The 18,114-nt window shown below is 41.6% G+C and overlaps 1 protein-coding gene across 2 annotated transcripts in view; it reads left to right on the plus strand.

Annotated features, from left to right (window-relative positions):
* Positions 1–18,114, plus strand: part of ASCC1 (activating signal cointegrator 1 complex subunit 1) — a 129,104-nt gene that overhangs the window by 8,918 nt on the left and 102,072 nt on the right. For both annotated transcript variants that reach the window (XM_070945284.1, XM_070945283.1), the window contains exons 3-5: positions 430–529; positions 2,695–2,792; positions 4,846–5,024. In XM_070945284.1, coding sequence (XP_070801385.1) covers positions 430–529; positions 2,695–2,792; positions 4,846–5,024 — 377 coding nt within the window. The remainder of the gene's footprint in view (positions 1–429; positions 530–2,694; positions 2,793–4,845; positions 5,025–18,114) is intronic.

The raw sequence follows: 18,114 nt of genomic DNA on the forward strand, positions 1-18,114 counted from the left end.
GGGGGCAGGGGTGGGTTCTACTTACCTTTACTACCGGTTCACAACGGGGCCACGCGTGATGACGTCGGGGTCGGTGGGCGGGGCCTCCCGCCGGTTTTACTACCGGTTCTATAGAACCCGGGAGAACCCACCACTGATGGAGGGTCCACATGAGCACTGGCCAAAACAGGGTGTGGGGGGGCCGCACACGCTTCCCCCCCCCCCATTTTGACTGCCAAAGGCACAGTGAGCCTGTCCTTTGCTATTTCCAGGCCAGCCCTGTGGGCCAGATTTAAGCAACCCAAGGGCCGGATGTGGCCTGCGGGCCTTGAATTTGGCACCCCTGGTCTATCCCATCCCCTTAACAGTTTTTTTTTTCTTTAATTATCTGAGAAATGAGATGGCTGGGCCATCTTGGTAAATGACTTATTATCGGCTCATGTTTTATAGGTCTTGGAGATGGCTCAGACGAACCCTGTGATGCATTTGCAGTAGAAGAGACAGAAAGAGGATACCAATGTGCTATGGACGTTCCTAGTCCACTATATAAGTGAGTTTGAGGGAATATAATCACAAGAACTGCATGCAGATGGGTATCTCCTGCTCTAATGTTGACAGAAATCCCTTCGCTACCTATGCAAAGATGATAAAGGCTAACAATTCAGTCTCATGGAGCCCTGGTGGTGCAGTGGTTAAACCAATCATAAATGCCTCTTTCCTGGTTTGTTTTTTTTAAATGTGCTACTTGTAGCTTCCAGCCCTGGTTTGCAATGTAATAATGATGTTTGGCCACTTTTTTATGGAGGGAAGCCGTGGGTGAGTGATCAAGTAGCAGGTGCTAGCAAGCTTGCTTATTTCTAATCAAGTTACAATAGCAGAAATATTGTATAAATATTTCCAATACTTACAATACTGTTATATTATGGAGTAACATCCACAGCGTTCAGTGTGGCTTACATTTAGGGAAAGGATAATATGATTGCAGCCTAAAATGCATTTAGCATCATCATCTTTTTATGTTATTTTATGAGAGAATTAACAGCAACAAAAAGTGACTGATTTTAACAGTAAGTGCATTATAAGTTTTTAAAAAATGCTTTAGCTTGTTTGATTTGGCCTTTGTTCCAAACCACTTAGACTGCTTATTTAATTTTGACCATTGTTTCTCACTGCGGTTCTTTGTTGACGATTATGAGCATTACAATGAAAGCTTGTTACAATACACTTATAATCAATCTGTCTTTCCTTGCATCGCTCACCAACGTCCACTCGCAGCGACCACCATTTGGGGATGGGCAGCTTGAGACTACAGAAGACACAGCCTTGGTCAACAGTCAAGGTGTCTTCTGTAGTCTCAAGCTGCCCACCCCCAAAGGGTGATGCACATCTTTTAGTGAGGTTGAGGACAAGCGATCACACTATATGACAAGTGTCCACTATATGCACACAAATAATTTTTTTATTAACTCCCTGGTTTTATCAGGACAATAAAGCCAAGTCTTACCTAAGCATTTTCTCACATACACACACCGTTTTTCTCTCCCACATACTCGGTAAAATGCTACCTAGAAAGTGGTCAGTGAACCTGAGAGGAATGGAGGAAATGAGCCACAACCACTTATTCTTTTCCCCAACCAGTTTCCTGTTCGCCCGTTTTCCTTTCCACCTCATTTGCCTCACAGTTGTTGTCGCGGAGATAAATAAGTCGCCCTTGAGGTGCAGTTTTGGATTCCAGATTGGTTTGGTTTCAAATAGGGTCCCTCACTAGGCCTTTGCAAGACCACAGGCCCATCCAAGACTACATTTCTCATATTGCATTATGTTTGTTGGTTTGTTTCCTCTGTTCGTTGTTTTTTTTCTGAAGCTGCCGCCGATATGCCATGCCACTAAATCCACATTGCTAAATTTATGGAGTCTATCAATTTTACAACCAGCACATAATCAATTACAGCATTCCCTGGCTTTACTTCTATTTCCTCTAATTGGTGGAAGGGGAAAAACAAAACCTTCTCATGCTTCATCTACCAACTAATAAATTTTTAGTTCAGTTTAGTTTACTTTATTGTCATTGCACCTTGTACAACGAAATTAAATGCCAGCTTCAGTGTACATTATACATAAAAAAAATAAAAATAAAAACATGCATCTTTCACATTCTGTACAATTGAATTGACAACCCTTGTTATTGCATTAATATTGCACTATACAGTAGAATTCAATATAGTTACTGCTCTGGGATAGAAGCTGTTTTTCAGCCTATTTGTCCTTGTTTTTATTGTCCTGTACCGTCTGCCAGATGGTAATAGTTCAAAAAAAAGGGTGCCCAGGATGAGATGGATCTTTAAGAATGTTTTGAACTTTCTTAAGGCAGCGGGAGCTATAAAACTCTTCCAAAGAGAAGAGGAGCAACCAATGATCCTCTGGGCAATGACGTTAACCTTCTGGAGCGCTGTCCTACCTGCCACTGTGCACTGTGCAAATGTGGTATAAAATAATTTGTAAAGCTTGAATTTAACACGATGATTGCCTGTCACAAGCTACATTTTGGGTCCCAAGGATTTGGATGTTGTGAGAACTATTGTGCCTATTAAGCTCTTTCATTCCATAACAGAGAGGACAGTTATTTTTGTGACACAGGAAATCATTTAATACTAATTAAGCTTTTTAACCTTAGCACCTTTTTCTTCTTTATCCCACTCAAATGTTTTTTTACAGGTATATAATAGGAAAGAAAGGAGAAACCAGGAAAAAACTGGAGACAGAAACACGAACTTCCATCAATATTCCCAAGCCAGGGATAGAAGGAGAAATCGGTAAGATTTTGAGCTTGCAAAAATGAATACACTTCTGAGTTTTCATATGCAGGTTACATAAAACTAAGAAATAATATATCCTGGTATGTTTCCCCGGAAATAAGACCCTGTCTTATATTTTTTTTGCCACCCAAAAAAAAGGCATCAGATCTTATTTTCAGGGAGTGGGAATGTCATCCACTGATTCACCTCACTTGCGTGCATCGCCTCTAGCCACCTTTTTGCTATCAGAGGCCTTCAGGAACTTTTTCTACAGCCAGCAAGGCTTTCCTGAAGGCCTCTGCAGCTGATAACAGAGCTCTGGATCAATCTGGATCTCTGTTACTGGCTGCAGAGGCCTTCAGGAAAGCCTTGGCGGCTGCAAAACAAATGGGCCAGCAAGGCAGGTGTCGGGGTGTGCGAGGTCTGGCTGCAACTGTCCAAAGGTATTTATTTATTGTTTATTTATTGGTTCGATTTATATGCCGCCCTTCTCCAGAGACTCAGGGCAGCTAAGCAATAGCCTTCATACTGTTGTATATACCTGCTTAGTAGGGCTTTCGACCCCCTCCCCAAGCGATGTTCTTTTTTATACAAAGTCAGTTTATTGCCCCCACAATCCGGGTCCTCATTTTACCTACCTCGAAAGGATGGAAGGCAGAGTCAACCTTGAGTCTGGTGAGATTTGAACTTGCAGTAATTGCAGGCAGCTGGTGCTACTTAACAGCACTTTAGTCTGCTGTGCCACCAAGGCTCATTTAAGTAGCATGCAGCTCCACCCCACCCCCATCTCTACCCTAGCTTAATTTTTACCCGTGCACCCTGGAGTGGGCGGGGGAGTCTTAATTAGGGCTTATTTTTTGGGCAGGGGTCAGGCTAATATTGGGCACATGTATAAAAAAATCAAGCTAGGACTTACTTTCGGGGTAGGTCATATTTTTGGGGAAACACGGTATGTGAAAAGAATATTTTATATTACCATATATGAGATGAGCTACAAAAGGGAAATTAAAGAAAGAAGATTTGTTTTCCATTCCATGAGAAACAAAGACTTTCCATAAATGGAGGCAGTCTTTCATTTCATAGAAAAAGGAATCTTAATCAATGACAATGAAACAGCTGTTATCCAATGTGCATCCTCTATTTCCCAAAATCCTTAGTTTATTTGCAATAATTATTATCCCTTTTTCACTTTTTTCCTACCTCCAGTTTACTATAGTTATTAAAAAAAAAAAAAAACTCCGATTTAAGATAACATTCCACCCAAAAGAGTCCTCACATACCAACCATTCATTTAGCAATCATTTGAAGTTATAGACAGTCTAAATAAATAAATAAAAACTTCACAGCCGATTTACAACCTTCACAGTGCCTGACTATGATGTGATCTCTGTTATAGTCAATAGGTATTGTCCTGTGGTTTTTCCTTTTTTTCTGCCTGCAAAGCAGAGAGATTGGGGAGGAAGGGATTTCCAAAGAGTTTGCTCTTTGGAAATCAAAAGCAATGTGTTCACACTGGCAGCCCAGGCCTGGGAACGGTGGGCACTCTCTGCCTACTGCTTACAATAGTCTCTTGAAATCCCTTCCTCTCCAATCTCTCTGCTTTGCAAGAGAGTGGGAGAAAAAAGGCAAGATGTAGGCAATCTTTCCTTTGCCTGACCTTACCCACCCACCCCCGCAGAGCAGAGAGATTGGAGAGGAAGGGATTTCCAAGAAAATAAACTGTTTGCTTTTGTACGCATCTAAAGCAATGTAATCATACCATTAGCAGGAAAGGATCAGGAGTGAACAGTACGTATGCCCTCTTAAATCTCTTGTAGGAAACACAGGACAAACAAAGTTGGAATATGAAGATCAAAAAGTAAAGTTCTCTCCTCTAACAACGATTTACTCCTTCCTGGAGAAAAGCTCCTCACTCCATGCCTATGTTGTTCTTTGTCAACTTAGCAGCCATCTTGCTAATTGGGTTATGAGTACAGCAAGTATTTGCTAGCTGCCTGCTATTCTTAGATTTCTGGAGGAAAATGGAAGCACATTAGCATATATCCTGTCCTATTATTTTCCTTGCTTTCAGTGATCACAGGACAACATCGGAGTGGTGTTATTTCCGCACGGACACGAATCGACGTTCTCATTGAAAGCTTTCGTAAAAAACAGCCCTTCACACATTTTCTATCATTTGCACTCAACCAGCCTGCAATCCAAGCAAAGTTTTTACAATTCAAAGAGGAAGTGTTGGAGAAATGTTCCCATGTAAGTTTTCATTATAATATTCGGAAACAGTGGAGTAGACAAAAAGTAACTAAACTTTCCTTTCAAGACCGTTACAAAACAGAAAACAATGTGTTAAGAAGTCTTGTTTGGCATATTGTTTCCTTGTTCCTATCTCACTTCTTCAGTATTTTCATTTTCTCTCAGTCCTCATACCTGTTTCCATTTTGGAATGAGAATATATTAGATAGGTCAGGGATCGGCAACCTTAAACACTCAAAGAGCCACAAAGATCCTAACCGGAAGACCCCCCCCCATTCAATTCTGGAGCCGACCGGAAGTCCGGTTTCCTCACCATAGAGTCTCTCCCTACCATGGCATCCTTTTTTCCTCTGCTGACCGGAAATCCAGTTCCCTCCACCATAGAGTCTCCCCCTAGCGCGGCATCCTTTTTCTTCTACTTGTCCTAACCGAAAGCTCTATCAACTGTGGAGCTGACGGGCAACAGGGAGCCACAGTAGAGGGATGAAAGAGCCCTATGTGGCTCCAGAGCCACGGGTTGCTGACCCCTGAGATAGGAGAACCATAATGGAAGTGCCGATAATTATTTTGCTTCCACGAGAGCCTTTGATGATAATAGTTCCTCGATTCTGTGTGCTTAACCCCTTGACAATAAGAGCAGAAAATTAACTCATTGAGACAAGGATAATGTGAAGCGGAGAATTAATTCAGTGTAGTGATTAAAGCACCTGGTTAGAGTTTGGGAGGCAGTTCTAGTCTTACCTTAGTAGCAATAGCAGTTAGACTTATATACTGCTTCATCGTGCTTTACAGCCTTCTCTAAACAGTTTACAGAGTCAGCACATTGCCCCCCAACAGTCTGGGTCCTCATTTTACCGACCTTGAGATGGTGGGAATCAAACCGCTGGCAGTCAGCAGAATGCAATACTGCATTCTAACAACTGTGCCACCACTTGCTCTTTTTAACCACAAAGCCAGCTGGGTAATGTAGGGCCAGTCCTAGGAAAGAGGCAGTGGCAACTACATTGGAAAACATTGCCAAGAAAATTGCAGAGCCTTTTCCAGATAGTCATCAGGAGTCAAGATTGACCGGAAGATCCCAATGTACACTGTTGTGGAACGCTTTATTTCTTTGTTGATTGGTTGTTTTTTTTCTATTTATATAGTTACCCATCTCTGGATAGCTTATAGCAGCAATAAAAACAATATAAAACAATGTAAAACCCATCAACACACATAGCAGCCAAAAGACCAAACCAGTATAAACGACATAAACTAACTACCAACCCTCTAACTGCATGCTCAGGAACCCAACCATGTCTTAAGATCTTCTGAAAGGCTGTCAGAGTTGGGGCCAATCTAATTTCAGAGGAAAACAGGATTCCTCTGGGCAAGTTGCATGATTATCACTCAAGTGCCCTGTGCTTCATGATCCTCCCACCTAAGGACCCTTGAGAGAAACATAGGCCTATATTCCTCCTTTATGTCTTAGTACGGGTCTGTGATAACTCACCACAGCCAGGCTCTGCAGCTTTGCTGCAGCCAGCTCACTGCAGAACAACTCACCACAGGACAATTCAATTTATCGTATTTTTCAGAGTATAAGATGCAGCTGTCCCCCACTTCAAAAGGTGGTAAAAATTTGGGTGCGTCTTATACACCGAATGTAGCCCACTGGCCCATACCCTTTGACCATAGTCAAGGCTATGGTTTTCCCAGTTGCAATGGATGGCTGTGAAAGTTGGACCATAAGAAAGGCTGAATTATGGTGCTGGAGAAGACTTCTGCAAGTCCCTTGGACTGCAAGGCGATCAAACCGGTCAGTCCTAGAGGAGATCAACCCTGACTGCTCTTTAGAAGGCCAGATCCTGAAGATGAAACTCAAATACTTTGGCCACCTAATGAGAAGGAAGGACTCACTGGAGAAGAGCCTAATGCTGGGAAAGATGGAGGGCAAAAGAAGAAAGGGACGACAGAGAACGAGGTGCCTGGATGGAGTCACTGAAGCAGTAGGCATGAGCTTAAATGGACTCCAGAGGATGGTAGAGGACAGGAAGGCCTGGAGGAGCATTGTCCATGAGGTCACGATGGGTCGCACATGACTTCACAACTAACAACAACAGTATAATCAGATTTGGGTTAAAATAAGTGGTTAATTATGCATTGGGCCTTGATTTATTTTAAATTTATTTTTTGGTTTATGTACACTGCTCAAAAAAATAAAGGGAACACAAGCAGAAGACATCCGAGATCTTAATGAATGAAATAGCCTTATTAAATACTTTGTTCGTTACATACAGTAGTTTTGTGTTCCCTTTAGTTGTTTGAGCAGTGTATAAACTACTGTATGTAAAGAACAAAATATTTAATAAGGCTATTTCATTCATTCAGATCTCAGATGTCTTCTGCTTGTGTTCCCTTTATTTTTTTGAGCAGTATATATAGAATAGAATAAAATTCTTTATTGGCCAAGTGTGATTAGACACACAAAGAATTTTTTTCTGGTGCGTAAGCTCTCAATGTACATACAATAGTGATAGATCATTAACATAGTCATCCTAAATACATTCATCATAAAACATCAAATATAACACTTAGGGATAGTCATGGATACTAAATAAGCAATCAACATAAATCATACTAGGATACTAAGTAAACAATATAAATTGTAAGATACAAGCAACAAAGTTATAGTCAAAAGAAGATAAGGAGATATGGGATAGGGAAGATGAGAATAATGATGGTAATACTGTCTTTTTAGATAGTTTGACAGTGTTGTGGGAATCAGAGCTGTGGAGTCGGGAGATAAATGTTCCGACTCTGACTCCGACTCCTCAGTTTTTTGTACTTCCGACTCCGACTCCGACTCCGACTCCCCGATTCCGACTCCTCTGTATTAATATGCAAATGTATTTTATACATTCCTTGAAGGAAAGAAAGGCAACATACATGTCATTACCACAGGACTACTGGCTGGGAAGCCAACAGTCTACTGTATTGAACAGTTTAAGCAAAAGACAAACACAATGAAAACAACAAAGTTTTATTAATTTTTTTTTATTAATTTAATTAATCAAGTTGCTGGATAGTAGCAGCAGGCATAAACATCAGGAACAGGAACTTTACCAGTTCAAAAATACAAACCACATTATTTGGTTGTTTTAGAACAAAAACAAAGCTTATCTATATGAACCAAAAACAAAATCTGTAAAACCTAGAAATGGTTTATATTAATCTTGAAATGTAGTTATAGGCTTAGCAAATGCAAATCAATTCAATGTAGAGTTCTAAGGAAGAGAATTGCCTCTGCCAGATCCTCTTTCATAGAGGCTCTTAAGTCAGACTTTATTATTTTTAGGGCTGAAAATAATCTTTCGACACTGACTTGGGTGGGTGGCATTGCAGTAACTATTCTGGCCACATCACTAACGATCTCTGGATAAACAAGGATGGCTTCTTCAACAGTAAGTTTTGATGAGCGATCATACTTTTCAACTTCTTTTAGTGCTTTATAAAACTCCTGTTGGAATTTTTTTATTTGGACATTTACTGGTTCTGTAACGCTTATGCGACGTCGCTTTCCTTTAGCAACTTCCATTTTGTCTAAGAAGGAATCAAAGTCTAATTCTTCGTTTGAAGAAGATGATTCTGAGTTACCACTATTGCTTAAAAGAACTCCATCCTCCTGTGGAGGTATTTCAGGTCGTAATCCCTTCATGCGAACTGCTACATCATAGAGGGCCTTTTTCCCAGTAGCAATCTGTTTACTGTTCAATAAAAGTCGGCTCATTGGGTCGACATAAATAGCCGCTAACAAGATTTCATTTTCCAGCAAAAGACTCTCTCTTTTCATCATTGAAGATGCAATGCCCTCAGCTATTAACCCTCCATTTTTGTTCAGGCGATATAACAGGCTCTTCCATTCCAAGAGGAATTTACCCGGGGTTAGATCATCACATTGCAACCTCTTGGTGACAGTGAAGGGGTGAGAAAGAAGGTTCTCCAGCTCTTTTGTTTGTGTCCACTGGCTTGCAGTTAATGCAAGATTTTCATTGTCCATTTCTTCTATGAAGTCTTTAAGTTCAAGCAAACGCTTCACCATTAAATAAGTGCTTCCCCAGCGAGTTGTTTGATCCAAAATGGCTCCTTTTCCTGCACGTCTTTTCAAAATTGCATCTGTTTTTGGGGCCCTGGCTGCAACAGTTACTTGCCGTAATTTGCCAATTAATGTAGCTGCATGGCGATCTTTTAATCCATCTCTTATGGCAAGTTGCAGTGTTCCCTGTAACAGCAGAACACAACACTATGGAAAGTATAAGTATTGCCACTCCTAATTGTGCGTTGCGTGCCTTATAGTGAAGCACATGAAAAGCATGCTTCTTCACGGTCACTTAACGTGTTCATTTTGCGGTTACGTGAGGCACTGCATGCATTGGTCTTTATTCTTACAGTAGAGAAGTCATTAATTATAACTTTTTGTGAATTGGGACATTTAAACTTGCTTTTTTTAAAATTCCAATCTAAATTTAGTAGGAGTCGGAGTCGGAGTCGGTGCATTGTTTGCCGACTCCGACTCCGACTCCAGGTACCCAAAATTTCCTCCGACTCCGACTCCTCGACTCCGACTCCGACTCCGACTCCACAGCACTGGTGGGAATTAGTTGTTTAGCAGAGTGATGGCATTCAGGGAAAACCTGTGCTTGTGTCTAGTTGTTCTGATGTGCAGTGCCCTATAGCATCGTTTTGAGGGTAGAATTTGAAACTGTTTATGTCCAGGCTGTGAGGGGCCTGTAGATATTTTCACAGCCCTCTTTCTGGCTCGTGCAGTATACAGGTCCTCAACGGAAGGCAGGTTGGTAGCAATTGTTTTTTTTCTGCGGTTCTAATTATCCGTTGAAGTCTGTGTTTGTCTTGATTGGTTGCAGTGCCAAACCGGACAGTTATAGAGGTGAAGATGACAGACTCAATAATTCCTCTGTAGAATTGTTTTATCAGCAACTCCTTGGGCAGTTTGAGCTTTCTGAGTTGGCACAGGAAGAACATTCTTTGTTGTGCTTTTTTGATGACCTTTTTTTTTATATCTGTAAGGTTTGGGGAAATTTTCATCATCTGAAAATTTGTTTACTATCTTTTTTTTTTTTATTGAAAAAGTTTTTCAAATACAGATTTTTCCCCCTTCCCCCCCCTCCCTAACCCCCCCTCCCCCTCCCCTCCCCCTGTGGCTTCTCCAGAATAAAACCCAAATTAATAACAGATTATATAATACTTTAACATCCTTTTTGCTCTACCCCCCATATGCTGACCCTTTCTTTCTTTCTAACAATATTATTATATCCCCCTTATACTATACATTTCAAAGCAACATTCAACTGTAAAATTATATAATAAATCCTAATTTAACAATTTCAACTCATAATCTATCCATTTCCTCCTCCCCATGCATATATCTCTTAATTCAAATCTTTTGCTTTGAAATCTTTTAAAAAATTTGTTTACTATCTTCATTGGGGGCTATGCAGGGTGTCACCAGAGGGAGCATTTTTGTCCCTTCTCTTTATGATATGACCCCTCCAAACATTAAGAGCATGTCTCTAAAAATCTGTTATTTCTAACTGAGGTTTTCTAGAATCTGGATCTAATACAGGGCATATGCACCAAGGCAAATTCCTTGTGTGTCCAATCACACTTGGCCAATAAAAAATTCTATTCTGTTCTGTTCTGTTCTGTTCTGTTCTGTTCTGTTCTGTTCTGTTCTGTTCTATTCTATTCTATTCTATTCTATTCTATTCTAGGGCTTTTTTTCCCCATGTACTTTACAAGGCTCATTTATCATTTCATTTTGACCTGGATTGGGGCCTTTCCAGTGAAATTTCCCCATAAATGATCTTGTGGGGTTCGTTGTATACTTTTGATATAAACAAACACCAGCCAAAACTCCCAAGAGAAAACAATGGTAATTTTATTTACTACTTTGCACAGAGGGTGCACCACGCGCACGCAGGTACAATGGACACACCTTAAATCATCAATATGTTTTCTTTATATTCCCTGTCACCATTGCAAATTTACCTCCCACCTTTTCCCTCATTGGCTTAGTAGTCATGCCGTCACAACCTATCCGAAGTGTCTAAAGTGAATACATTATCTCCGCCCCATTACATCTCCCATTATTCTAATTCTATCACTCCCTGCTCTTATTTTGAAATTACCTTTTACAGTCCTAGTTCCTAGGGGTTTTCTCTAGAGAAACAACCATATCAGCAAATAATGGTTAAGACCGGTTTCTAGCATAGCAGGGGCCTTCCTACATACAATTCACAAGCTTCAACCTATCTCATGAGATTTAGAAATGTATTCAGTGCATTTTCTTCACAGGATAGCATGTCTTCTTACAATTCTGTAAAAACAATAGGTTCTGTTTCCCAAAATCTACAGCAAAAAATAAAATAAAATCAGGAAGGCAGTTATGAATTACGTACATCTGGCACGATTCCAAAAGAATTTCAAAAGAAGAGGCCACATTGTGAGTAGAATGGGTCTCTTTACTGGAGTCTCAGCATGGCACATGGTGAACAGTAGAGTAAAAGGGTTTTTCTTAGCCAGCATTACTGGCTTCTGCTAGCCAACCTGCTGGACTCAGCACGCTCTGCCCCGCCACCCCCCTTGATTGCTCCCTGGCTGGCTCCAGCAAGCACTCTTCGAGCTCGGTTGCTCTCTGGCTGGCTCCAGCAAGTCCTCTGCAGACCTGGATGGCTTCTGAACCGACCGCAACTGGCTTGCCTTCCTGGCTTCTCTCCCAGGGTGAGTCCCATCACCCAACACCCATCTGTGGCCCTAGGGGTGAGTTCTACTTACTACTGGTTTGCAACGGGATCACGCTTCTGCGCATGCGCAGATCGCCGATGATGACATCCGGGTGGTGGGTGGAGCCTCCAGCCAGTTTTCCTGCTGATTCTTGTGAACCGGTCCGAACTGGGGGCAACCCACCACTGTGTGGCCCCATGCATTCCCCTCCTGCTATGCGTGTGTGGCAACTTCGAAACGGCGCATTGTGGCCACTTTGAACACCATGCTGTCTCGGACGTTGACATATTTCTTGTTTGAGAGGCCTGAAGTATAGAATATAGGTATTCCTTAAGATACTACCAAAATGGAGCCTATTATCATGGTTGTAACTCATGACGGTCGTAAATCAGGTCACCCACATGACCAATGCAATTTTACAGTCATTTTTGCAGCAGTTATTAAGTGAACATAGGGTTTGCCATGAACTAGTTTTGCCCAAAACCGGCAGTAAAAGCAGTTTTTTGGCAAAAACTGTTGTACAAGGCAGTCACGTGACTGGAGGACACTGCAGATGACTATAATTTTGGCCCAGTTGTTGAGCACTCAAAGTGTGGTTACATGAAGGTGGGGAGGGACCCCGACCATCGTAACTTTGAATCTTAAGTACCTCAAGGGAGGTCCATTGTAACTTAGAACATTCGCTAAGCGACCAATCGTAAGTTGAGGACTACCTGTAATACATGTTTTGACTTTAAAAAAAATATTTGGTTACAGGCATGCATGTTTACGGTGTTTCTAAGGCGGGGTGTTAAACTTGATTTCATTGAGGGCCGCATCAGGGTTGTGTTTGACCTCTGGTGGTTGGGGTGGGCGTGGCCAGTTTGATGTTATTCGTATTGGGGTTGCCTGTGGTGGCCCAAGTGCTCTGCCAGTGAAAACTGGCTCCCGAGCTCCGTTTTCAGCTGTGACGGCCTCCTGCAACCCTCTGCTAGTGAAAACTGAGCTTGAGAGAGCTGCACAGAGCCCTCCCAAGCTCCATTTTTTGCTGGCAGAGCCACTGCGGGCTGGTCCTTCACTGTTTCCAGGGCGGCCCCATGAGCTAGATCTAAGCACCACACGGGCCAGATCCAATCCCCGGGCCTTGAGTTTGACACACCTGTACTTAGGAGTTTTTGTTGGATTCCCCCAAACTGGCCAGCAGATGAATTACTTTTTATGGAAAAGAAACTTGTGACTAGGAAATGCATGATTTGCTTTCCACTTAGCTCTAGTTGGGTTGAAGATGTACAGCCTGGTTGCTTGCTTGAGACTCCCATCTTCCGTTGGGTCTGTCTTTCATAGTCAGCCCCGCTCTTCCTAGCCCCCATCATCTTCCCTGCAGGATGTTCCAGAAAACCCGGGAGTTTTGGAAAAATCGATGCACTGCAGCCCCATAAGGATATATTATTGGAGCTACGCAAAACAGCAGGGAAGTTTGTAGGATGTTCCAAGGAACCTGAAAATATATCTGTTGCCGGGCGCAGTTAACCATTCGTGCTGCTCTTTCGAGCTTCAGAATTGAGCAAACTATTAACGACGTCTCTATTCAGATACAACTGAATAGCCATCAGAAACGCAGATCAGCAAGCACACAAATTTCAGGTGCCAAAATTAGCATTTTGGTTGTTGTTGAATAATGATGCTGTATCATTGCCTCCGACTAGAGTGGTTACCATGGTTACCGTTGCTCCCCTCCATTGTGCTGCTGTAGCCGCTGGTTTAAATATATATATTTGAGAAAAATTCCGCCCCGCTTTTCCCTTTCTTTTTCACCCTGTCATGACAGTGATGAAGCTGGCATTAAAAATGTAAAAATCAGACCATCCAAAGCTTTTACATTAGGTAAGCATCTGTCTGTGTGCGAAGCTCAGACACTACCGTGTTTCCCCAAAAATAAGACCCTGTTATATTTTTTTGAACCCCGAAATAAGCGCTTGGTCTTATTTTCGGGGAGGTCTTATTATTTTGGTGCACATTTCCAGCTCTGCATTTAAATATTTGGTGGCACAGCAGACTAAAGTGCTGTTAAGTAACACCAGCTGCCTGCAATTACTGCCAGTTCAAATCTCACCAGGCTCAAGGTTGACTCAGCCTTCCATTCTTTCTAAGGTAGGTTAAATGAGGACCTGGATTGTAGGGGCAGTAAGCTGACTTTGTATAAAAAAGAACACCGCTTGGGGGAGGGGGGCAAAAGCCCTACTAAGCAGGTATATACAAAAGTATGAAGGCTATTGCTTAACGCATTTTAAGCTGCCCTGAGTCTCCGGAGAAGGGCGGCATATAAATCGAACCAATAAATAAATAAATAAATAAATAAATAAATAAATAAATAAATAAATAAATAAATAAATAATTAATAAATTTTCGGGGAGGGCTTATTTTCGGGGGGAGGCTTTTTTTAGTGCATGCACTCAAAAGCCCAATTGGGCTTATTATCAGGGGATATCTTATTTTCAGGGAAACAGGGTAGTATAGACATATTAATTTCCCCTTCTGTTAATAAGATGACCACTTCTGTTTCTCAGTGGAAGTGAATGTTGCAGGTTACCTTAGCACCATTAGCATAACAGCCATTGCAAATCCTAATTCATCAAAATGAAAGGAAGGGCGAACCAAACATCTGCTCAAAATAGAAATGTCGCTCAGACGTGGCGGGACGCCCTCAACTTTCAGCCGTTCATTTAGTGACCGCTTGAAGTTAGTAACAACGGCGCAGAAAAAAAGTGACGGATGACCGTTTTACATAGCATCCCCATGGTCACGTGATCAAAATTAGGACATGGCATGCATTTATGACGGTTACAGTGTCCCAGGATCTTGTGATCACCTTTTGCAATCTCCCGATAAGCAAAGTGAACGGGAAAGCCAGTTTGTTTAACAACTGTAGTAACAACTGCAGTGATTCAGTGAACAACGGCGGCAAGAAAGGTCATAAAATGGGGCAAAGCTTACTGAACAAATGTCTTGCTTAGCAACAGAAAGTTTGTGCTCAGTTGTGGTCATAAGTTAAGGACTACCTGTATCTAGAAAAAAATGTGTGTTTGCACCTTGAGTCGATCACTCAATACCCCAAAAAGAGAAAAACGTGTCTTTATGGAAGGCCTGCCATGCTAAAAATATAACGCCCCCACAATTAGAGGCATCCTATCTTCGCATTTATTCATTGATCAAATTTATACAGGTAGTTCTTGAGTTACAATTATAATTGAGCCTGGCAATTATGGTTGTAAGTTGAGATGGTTGCAAAGCAGGTCTCCATGTAACCGGACCGGATTTTAACAACCTTTTTTATGGTGGCCATTAAGCGAATACCATAGTCATTAAGCAAGCTCATTGTGTGCGCTATTGGCTGGTTTTTGTAAATGTGGGCCAATTGACAAGCACCTAAAATGCAGTCACATGATTACGTTGGGGAATGGTGCAACATCAGAACTTTAAAACCAGGTACCTTTTGGAGAGTCCGCCTTAACTTCAACTTGTCATAAGTAGAGGACTACCTATATCAGGGGTGTCAAACTTGCGGCCTGGATTGGTTACGCACTGGCCACGCCCACCCCTGCTTTAGTGAAGGGAAAAGTCACGATACGTCACGTGACAACATGACGACGTATGTTTGACCCATATGTTTGACTCGTGACTTATATGATCGCCCATTTCTCAAGAAGTTTCTTCAAGAACAACGTAGAGAAAGACATATTTGCTTTCAAGCCCTGTTTGTGAACTTTTCAGAGCCTTTTCCTTGGCCGTTGTGGAGTACAGGATAAACTAATAAGGCCTTTATCTGAATTTGTGGCTCTCTGTTTAATGCTTAAGGAGTTGCTTCTGGGGTTGAGGCAGTGGTGAAATCCCAATTTTTTTTTACTATCGGTTCTGTGGGCATGGTGTGATGTGGTGGGCGTGGTGTGGCTTGTGGGCGTGGGAGGGGAAGAATGCAAAATCTCCATTCCCACCCTACTCCAGGGGAAGGATACTGCAAAATCTCCATTCCCACCCCACACTCCAGGGGAAGGATACTGCAAAATCCCCATTCCCACCCCACTCTGGGGCCAGTCAGAGGTGGTATTTGTTGGTTCTCTGAACTACTCAAAATTTCTGCTACTGGTTCTCCGAAGTGCTCAAAATTTCCACTACCGGTTCTCCGGTTGTGGGCATTTTCAACCCATTTGAGAAGGGAGAAAGATCCACACAGAACTTCTCAGTTATGCAGTTTTCAAAGCTTAAGGAACCAGCCATCCAGTCAGCCAGCACAGTTGATTTGGCGGGCTGTGGGCTGAGGACTAAAAAAAAAAAAAATACAACAGAGGTTGTTTATTGATTAGGATAATGTAGACTCTGCTTATCTGCTGCCTTTGCAGTAGTCTGGGTTCCTTACATAATTGGTCTGCCAGTAAAAGGGTAAAGTAGGCATGAATCAGTTGGAAGTGCTTTGCAGTTGTGGCTCAGTGTATTTGGAGCTTCCCTCTGAAAGAAATTATGCTGTCCCATCACTAAAGAGAACTCTGAAGATATTTTTTTTTATTGACTGTGGTTTGGATTCAGTTATTAATTTATCATTAAGTGAAAAATAGTGGTACGTTTTGCGTGCAGTTTGTGTGTCTCTGCTCTTGAATCAGTAAATATCTACGGAGTTTCTCAGTCATGGTTCTTCCAATGGTGCTTTTTCAAGAGGGAACTGAACTTACTTTGCTTTTCCTTGAAGACGTATCGCTTCTCATCCCAGAAGCTTCCACACGTCTTCAAGGAAAAACAAAGAAAGTCCAGTTGCCTCTTGAAAAAGCACCTTTGGTACGTCTTGAATCAGTGCAAAGCTCGTGATTATGATCACCTGTAGGTTGGGTGAGCATGGGATAACGGGATCCCCAATCACAAGTGAACTGTAATGATGGCTTTAAATAATCATCTTGTCAGCGTTCCAGAAAACCCCAACCCCAATAAATAAATAAATAATAAATAAATAAATAAATAACTTTATTGTCATTGTACGTGTATACACAGTATACCCATACAACGAAATTCACGTAACACCCAAAGACCAGGTCCAACACACATAACAATTCCCAAACAGCCACCCATCCACCACAATTCTCCACCCCTAAACCACCCAAACATTCACACAACAGACCAAGTAATGCTGTCCAACAGCTCACTGATGGTGGCCCTTTAGTTCATTGCTGAGTGCAATTATAGCTCTGGGATAAAAACTATTCAGAAAACATATGGTCCGAGTTGTAATTGTTCTGTATCTTCTGCCAGAAGGCAACAGTCCAAAAAGATTGTAAGCAGGATGGGAAGAGTCTCTGAGAATGTTATGCAACTTTCTCAAACAGCGAGATTCGAAAATGTCACCCAGGGCTGGTAGCTGGAGCCTGATGATATTCTGGGCAGTTTTAATGATTCTCTGTAGAGCTTTTTTGTCTGCTACAGAGCTGTTCCCATACCATGCAAGCATGCCATATGTCAGGACACTCTCAATGGTGCTGCGATAGTAGGACAGAAGGAGATGCTGAGATAGATTTATCTTACTGAGCATTCTCAGGAAGTACAGCCTCTTCTGTGCCTTCTTCACAATGCAATTAAAAACTCCAAAGCAAGCATTTCCTCAAAGTTCCATTTATTAGAGTAGGTATACTGGAGCATCTGGGAAAACCTGATTCTGAGAGTTCCGGGTTTTCCCTCAGTAAATCAAAATCCCCCAAACCATCCCCTTACTCATCAGTCGATCACGTGCTCCAATCAGCATCTGTCCCATCTCGAGACATCACGCCAACCACTCCTTCTCCAGATGCAGGATTATCCTGACCTTGACCGAAAGGAAGAATGCTATTTTTTCTAAATACAATCCCTCTACTAAATCCCCTCTCCTACTTTCCCACACATGAGAAGGTGGCAGCGTGGAAGCTTCCGTTTCTAATATGGCTTCCAAAGCTGACACTTGTTGAGAGATTCACTCTTAGAAATTCCCTTCAGTTTATTCATCTTTTGCCCAAATAACTTCCCTTCTTGGAATGTACATTGTACTAGAATTAAGCTACCTACAATTTTAACCAACATTAATTTTCCTGTTTGGTAAATTCCACATTTAGAAGCAGGAAACAAAAAAAAATAATGTACCTAGAACGTTGTGTGTGACAGAAAGATTGATTTGCAGCATGTTCCAGAGACAGAGACTAGTTTCATTGAGCTTACAGAATTAGATACTCTCCAATATCTTTAAATATTTAAATATTTTTTTAAAAATTAAATATTTAAACTTAATATTTAAATATTTTAAATATTAAAATAAACT

This window comes from Pituophis catenifer, unplaced genomic scaffold (genome assembly GCF_029215685.1).
Source record: "Pituophis catenifer annectens isolate HBS135680 unplaced genomic scaffold, rPitCat1.0.hap2 SCAF_6, whole genome shotgun sequence".
NCBI classification, from domain to species: Eukaryota; Metazoa; Chordata; class Lepidosauria; order Squamata; family Colubridae; genus Pituophis; species Pituophis catenifer.